At 33.7% G+C, this 7,977-nt stretch overlaps 1 protein-coding gene across 1 annotated transcript; it reads left to right on the forward strand.

Annotated features, from left to right (window-relative positions):
• Nucleotides 1-1,370: 1,370 nt before the first annotated feature.
• LOC150092149 (monocarboxylate transporter 12-B-like) lies at nt 1,371-6,082 on the forward strand (the record flags this gene model as incomplete). Its single annotated transcript, XM_090415270.1, has 3 exons — nt 1,371-1,554; nt 3,793-3,936; nt 5,168-6,082. Coding segments are annotated over exons 1-3 (1,243 nt in total), but the record flags the coding sequence as incomplete, so codon positions are not given.
• Between the last annotated feature and the right edge of the window lie 1,895 nt (nt 6,083-7,977).

Here is a 7,977-nt window from a genome sequence, read left to right on the forward strand (position 1 = left end):
TTGAAACTGAACTCCTTTTTCTTACATTTTTTTTACTAATAATGGTTTCTCTCCTAAGAAAATTGACAAATGTCTTTCCCGCAGTCACTCAACCACTTCTGAATATCCCTCTTCCCCGGAGCCTTCATCGCTTTGCCTTAGATCAGCTCCCTTTCACCAAAACTGGCAAATATTTTCAAGAAGTTTATCTTCAGAACTTGATTCACTACGCCTCTAAAACTTCGTTCAATACTTAGTAAACCTAACGAGAAACATCTTCCAACTCAGTTTCTAGGAATGTACAAGATTTTATATGATTGTGGAAAACCATACTCTGGCCAGACTCTTAAATCCATCCTTCTACGTTTGGAAGAACACCGTAGAGATATCTCCTATAACAGGACCAGAGCCAGCGCTCTCTCTAGCCACGTTCTCTTTTCAGTTAACTCAGACGAAGGCCGCCAACACATTGTGAACTGGACTCAAACTTCTAACATAAATGTGTGCTATGATGAACTCGAGAAAAAGGTTGTCGAATCTAGAGAAATTTCTCTAGATTCTTCTCATATCAATAACAGCCTAAGTTTCAATCTCTCTGACGCACACGTTGCCTTTGTTCAGTATTGGCGCACTCGCGCCAGCGCATAGTATACGTTTGTTTGGAACTGAAGCTCACATTTTGTTTTCAAACACGCTACTGTCTTTTTATACTTGTTCTGTTATTACAATTTTAAATCTCTGTAATTCTTTATATATTTCTTTGATTGTGATACCTGAAGATGTTGATGAATTCAACGAAACTAGTAAACTAGTAGTATCTTTTCAAATATACCATGTCATCTTTTTTTCTCTCGGTATCAGTCATTAAAGCTTTTTTATTCCAACCGAGTAAAAATTAATTCAAAATATATATATATATATAAAGATAAGCCTAAATTTGAAACGTTTTTATATCACGTTTTTTGTCTCCGGTTTACCAGCCCGGAACTCGCGGGGGGGGGAGTGGGCGCCAGAGGGGCATCCCTTCACCTTGTGTGTATATATATATATATATATTTATATTATATTTTTTTTTATATTTTTTTTTATACATTTTCATACACACACATTTTTTTATATTACATATTTTTTTAATCTTTTACGTCAAAAGACGTAAAAAATTAAACAAATATGTAATATATCCTGTAAGGAAATAGGATTCTGAGTTAAAATATCACTGAAGTGGGTCATTAACGAAATCTGATTGCTTGTAATCCAGTAAAAATGTTTGTCATCGTAAATATAGTCATTTGCAATTGCTTATCAGGTTCCTTCTCCACATAAACCCGTATCTGCAGCGTAGCACGTTTTCGTCATACCGCAAAGTGGTTTCATCGAGAAGAACTTCCACAATGCTACAAGCAAATATTTCTAAAGTGCTGTTGATTTTGGCCTGCATTGTAGTTTCATTTATCTGCTGCGGAATATCGAAAGTTAGTAGTGTTCTGTTTGTTGCTACGATTGAACACTTCCATGTGACTAGAGAAAACGCAACTTGGCCATTCAGCATTTTTCTATGCACATTTCTCTTCACATGTAAGTGTCTTTCTTTCTAAAACTACTTTTAATATTATACGCAAGCAATATATGGAGTGAAAGCAAATCCAAAAAAAAAATTCAAATGTTTTAATTCTGAAGGATCGCACATCTTGATAGTATGTTTATAATTCGTGAAGATAAATGTATAATTATTATACATTCATCTTCATTTTAGGTACCATGCGCGGTGTCTTCTTCAAATAAATCTAATTAATCGATGCTTTGATAGCACAGTTAATCCTATGTACAGAGTCTGCTATGTTCGTGCATTGCCCTGTAATCTTTGATAAAACACCTCCATAGAAACATAAGCGACTTTGGGATAATAAAAAATAAATAAATAAAACCTTATAAAGGTTATTTTCTTCCATATAATAAATTAACCAGTTTTTTCAAATAAACGGAATTGGCGTTACGGAGTAGGTACGAATCCATGTGTAAAATCTGTCTGTGCATTTCCTATTAACATACACTTATGAAACAACATTACGACTACAAATAAACCAACAGTATGTTTTGGGCCAAGCAGACAGCATAGTTAGCTATAACCGTGCAGTGAAGAAACTTTCCTGTATCAATAGAACAATACCTCGTGAAATTCGAATTCTGTGCAGGATTGGCGTGATGAAGTGTGCTTTCAACAACTGGACTTCCCTACACAGAATTTTGTAGACATCCTTATATCTATCCTGTGTTTAGCAGTTTCTTCATAATTTCCTTTCTCTAATTCCGCATCGCTCCTTTCTCGTTTGGCATTTCGAGGTTTTTCGATTGTAGTGAAATTTTTATATAACTCCAATATGAAAAAGGTTATTGTATTTTTTAATATTTTCTTTTAAAACGTATACCAATTTATTGAAGTTTAGTGAGTAAAAATATTTTTTTGACACAGAAAATATTAAAAAAATTCTTGGAATTTATCCTTTTTGAATCTTTATACATTAAATCCATAAAGATTTCAAAAGCGCAACAAGAATAAATGTTTTTTTGTCTTTTTCTTTTTTTTTTTTTCACATAAATTCAGATTGTCCATTTTGTCTAACTTTTAAGGGCATATGTGTTTTAAAAGTTTTTCATTGTACCATACGTCTGTTATGATGAAGAGCTGCATACTAATACGTCATTGGAAAAAGCTAATAGATGAAGATCTGCATTTTGATGAATATCTTAGATTATTATAATTAAAAATGCATATTAACATAAAATAATAATATACAAAATTTCTTAAAGAATTAAAATTTTTAAATAATATTAAAAACTCATACATAGCCTTCTTTGATATTCTGTACGAAATTAAGAATTTCAAATAATATAGCCGGTTAGAATATGAATAAATACCTGTATATAAAGTCTTTGTTATAACCATTACTGAAATTTGGAAAATTTACGAAATTAAATTTCTGCCGTACTGAAAACTTAAATTAATTACTGCGAGGAAATGAAGATGTTCGCCAAACATTATTATGTGACGCCTTGAAGAAATCCCGGGATTCATCTCTGCGCTACACCATAATGCAGAGATTACGCGCCTCGCAATAACAACACGATCAACAGTCTTAACAGTCTACACCATTTCCTACAGCAGAAGAGGTGCAATGTTTAATTTTTCTAATTCATAAATAGGATTGTATTCAAGATATTTTCTGAAAACAGTATTACAGAAATAACGAAAGTATTTATTTTAATTGTGATTTAAAGTTTTTTTTCCTCAAATATCACTGACTATTTATGAAACAATTAAATTAAAATCATTTGAGTAACTATTATGGAATTGTTCAATAAAATGGATTTAAAAAAAAAACCCAAACTCACAGTATTAATAAGGTTTTTCTTGCTTTTTTTTTTAAATAAATTAACTGCGATGATAAAACTATTGCTATGAGTACCATAACATTTTTTTTTTTTTTTTTTGGAACCTTGCAGCGCTACTTGCTGGAATGATAATACATAACTTTGGTGCCCGCAAGGTGGCATTAGCTGGTGGTTTTCTTACAGCTCTTGGATTAGCTATGTGCTTTTTTGCAAGCAACGTGCGGTGGTTAATAATCTTTTACGGATAAATTGTTCTAATGAACAATTATGGAATTGTTCAATAAAATGGATTTAAAAAAAAAACCCAAACTCACAGTATTAATAAGGTTTTTCTTGCTTTTTTTTTTAAATAAATTAACTGCGATGATAAAACTATTGCTATGAGTACCATAACATTTTTTTTTTTTTTTTGGAACCTTGCAGCGCTACTTGCTGGAATGATAATACATAACTTTGGTGCCCGCAAGGTGGCATTAGCTGGTGGTTTTCTTACAGCTCTTGGATTAGCTATGTGCTTTTTTGCAAGCAACGTGCGGTGGTTAATAATCTTTTACGGATTGATCACAGGTAAGATTCTAATCATACTTCTCCAAAAAAGCAAATATATTTAAAGTGTAAAATATATAAAATATATAAAATATATATTTATATATAAAATTTTAAAATTAATATTTGTTTTTTCGCATTGGTAATGTTTTATTTGTTTCTATTTTTTGATTATCTGATTTTTATCAACTATTAAATTGAAGATGTCAGAACCGAAGTAACAATATTCTTTGTCCTACATTATGCGGAGCTATTTTAAATAAGCAACGAAATATTTTATCTTGGTGCAAGGGATACAATTTTAATCGTTTTTGTTTCAAATAAAATTAACGGTGTTATTTCGAAATTCAACTCGAAAAGTTCTGTGGCTTCAAAAGTCAAACAAAATAGTGTTGAAAAACACGGTCAGCATATGAAATCATCTCAATAAACATGATTTAATATTATTACTTTTTTAAACATTTTCGGTTTCTTAAAAATTAGATACTGATTGTATATCTCACATATTTCAATCTCTTCTGTGAACGAACCGAGAAAATTGACAGCTTGTGGAGCTATCGATTGAGAGTGAGAAATGACAACAGGCTTCATTTCTCTCACCCTCTCTCTCTCTCTCTCTCTCTCTCTCTCTCTCTCTCTCTCTCTCTCTCTCTCTCTCTCTCTCTCTCTTGCAGTTTGAGTTTCCTTTTTTCAGGATCCGAAAATATGTTCCTCACCTTTTACACACATAAGTTCTGCAGTCATGTTTGTATGCTATCTTCTACACGATACTCATAGTAAAGCGATTGCACCAGAACACAAGCAGACAAGACGAAAAACTACCAACTTATTCTTTCTATTTTACTTATTAGAAATACATAAATATAAATACTCAATACGTAGTGCAAAATTTGGTGAACATACAAAATACATAGAGAGGCTGCATATTTTTTTTTTTATTATATATTTCTTTTATGTCGGTCATATTGGGGTTTGAATGCTGTTACTCTATTCCAAATTATATATTTGTTGCAATAAATCCAAATAAAAACAAGTCTGTAAGTGAACAGAACCTACACTTCAAGGAACATTTATCAGTCATCTCTGTCACTTCTGTTGCCACTTGCTCCATAATGAATCAGTCAGATTATTTGAAGACGTTTATATCTGTTAATATATATAATATTGTCGAATTTGCATTGCCATCACTTTCTTAAATCAACCACATTCTTCACATGTATAAGATATTTACAAAGTTTTCTCTTTCCTCTAGGTAGTGGTGTTGGTCTAATGTTTATAACTGTCCCAATTACAGTCAGCCAAAATTTCAATACCATGAAGACTACTGCACTTGGAATTGCATACTCCGGTCAGTCCCTCGGAGGTATCGTTCTTCCAAAAATAACTGAAAGAATGTTGGAAAATTATGGATTACGAGGATCGTTTCTTCTTCTTGGTGCAATAGCAACGCATCTAATAACAGCAGGAATGCTAATGGGATATTCCTCAAATGTAATGAGACAATCCGAACAACTCCCTAAATCTGCTTTCCCATTATCGCATGAAGAACAGCAAAAGAATAATTCCTTAATGAAAAGTGAAGATGCGGATATCTGTGGCGAAATTCCCAACGCCCGCCAAGAAAACATGTCAACTATTGAAGAACACAATACTACAACTAATTATTCAAGTACACTTTTGAATAAGACATTGACTACGCTGAAAATCATAGGTAAACTGTTGATTTCCCCGGTATTCATCATTCTTGCAGCTTGCTTCATTATATTTGGGTCTAGCGTTGTTATATACCAAACTGTTATTATAGATTTCGCCATCGATAAAGGAATCACTATGGATAATGCTGTTTACCTCATTTTAGCTTCTTCGCTGGCATGCTTGTTCTTCCAGTTGACTGCAGGATTGGTCACCGATCGGGGAATCATAAGCAACCACACAGCTACGGTAATTCTAATGGCGTTGATTGCTGTAGACACTGTCTGCTTTCCTTTTGCACAAAATTACGTCTCTTTATTGACAGCCTGCATTGCATTTGGAATGACGATTTCTGCTACTCAGTTCTACCAGCAATTGTTCGAAGAATTCCTAGGAAAGGATATAGTCTCGCTTTCAGTTGGACTGAGTTGGTTTTTGAACGGATGTGTCATACTAGCTGCACCAAGTTTTATCGGTAAGTCACTATCTTATTTCACGCTGGGGAATTATATCGGTGGTGCGTTTTGGTTGCAAATGGTCTGGAGTCGAGTTCAGCAGAAGTTGACTAAGGTGAGAGAGGTCTCCTTCCTGGAAACGTAATAATTTTATTGTGCAAGCAATTATTCCTGCTGCAGAACATACGTGATTAATAGACACTATGAATTGTAAACCTAATCTTAATTGCTTTGTTAATAATTTTAACTTGCTACAGCTATGTATTATTTAAAGAGATACAAGAAAACCTGTTTGCATCTCTCTCTCTCTCTCTCTCTCTCTATGTTTTTGTTATTAAGTGTTCCTTTCATTATCTCTCTACTAAATTATGATAGTAATTATTATTACGATTCTCTCACTCTTCTATTTGTTTTCTGTCTACTTCTGAGCAATTTTAGAGCTTAACACTCCCGTCTAGTCCATTTGCAGCACATACCATTACAATCGGCTTTGACTGTAATACCTGTATATCATTTACTGCAGGGCTAGGTTAGAACATTCTCTTAGCAACAAGTGCTTAGCAATTTACTTAGAAATTTATAGTGTATTGCTGCTGATGAATTAGAGTAAAAAAGATAAGGAGGTTTTCATTGTACATCCACCGAAATAACTGTTTCTTATTTAAACTCTTATTCATCTACTGGATCTCGTGGTGTCCTTATGTTATCACTAATAATGATATACAGCTTGATTGTTTCCTAACTATCTTCTACCAGCCCAGTGCACTTGTTCGAGATAACTCTCATTGTGCACAATGGGCCCAAAAACTTCATTAGCAACGGAATCTCTTATCATCTCAATAATCTAATTTTTCTGATTCAAATATCCGTTAGGATGGTTAGATGATAAAAAACAAATATCAGCTTTACGTATCAGCTTTATCTTTGAGGGTGCGTATCGCCTGCTGGCATGGATTTTTATCTCCGAATTTTCGCATTTTCAATAAATAGATGACTCTGCATCCTTAGAGAAACACACACGCGCGCGCACACACACCCAGCGGTTGATAAACTGATGCCAGTTTATGAACCGCTGTTTTGAAATTCATAAATTAAATGAAATAAGTTGAAATTTAATTGTAAGGATGAAACATTTACATCTTGGCTAACAAAACACAGGATGATCCTGGGAACTTATTTAACAGGACGAAAGAGCGGAGTAAATGTGGCTCTGGGAATGCGGAAATGATCAACCAATGTATATGGAATATTCAAATATTATAAAGCTTCTCTTCTTTAGGTAGTAGATAGCCAGTAGAACGTTTGAAATCTCTGTGAATATGAGTGATGCTACACATTTTCGATCAAAGTGGCGAATGGGAAGGGTGGGCAAATTCCTAAAATCCTAAAACGTGAGTGCATTATCTCACCTGTGAAGTCTGGTGTTGGAGCTGTAACAGTCTGTAACTGTTTCTTCTCGCAAAGAAGAAGACTTTTGCTAGCAGTACTATACCTGAATCGATTAAACTAATGTTGCATTAACATACTTGTTATTGCAACACAGTATGAGACATACTGTGTGAGAAAAAAAAACTAGTCATCAGAATCGCGATTTACCTAACACCTTAGGGATTAAATGGAAAAGTCAAGAACAACGGCGACTAGTTCATCCAACAATTGTAGATGAACTGGTGGGCATGAAAGAAAAATTCTCCAAAATTCCTGAATTATATTATCACAGAGAATACGACTGGATGGACCAAAAGAGTAATTAGGACCAAACTAAGATCCACAATGATCCGTGCAGTTTAGGTTTCTCTGAATTATATTACCTTCCCATTACTTATTTCAGCATGCTGCCTACCATACTTGAATTCATCTGTAACCATCACGCACGTAACGTTTTTAGAAGGAAAGCTCTGGAAGTCTTGTTAAA

Source organism: Typopeltis vanoorti, unplaced genomic scaffold, assembly GCF_054136105.1.
Source record: "Typopeltis vanoorti isolate ZY-2024b unplaced genomic scaffold, IOZ_Tvanoo_1.0 HiC_scaffold_363, whole genome shotgun sequence".
Taxonomy (NCBI): Eukaryota; Metazoa; Arthropoda; class Arachnida; order Uropygi; family Thelyphonidae; genus Typopeltis; species Typopeltis vanoorti.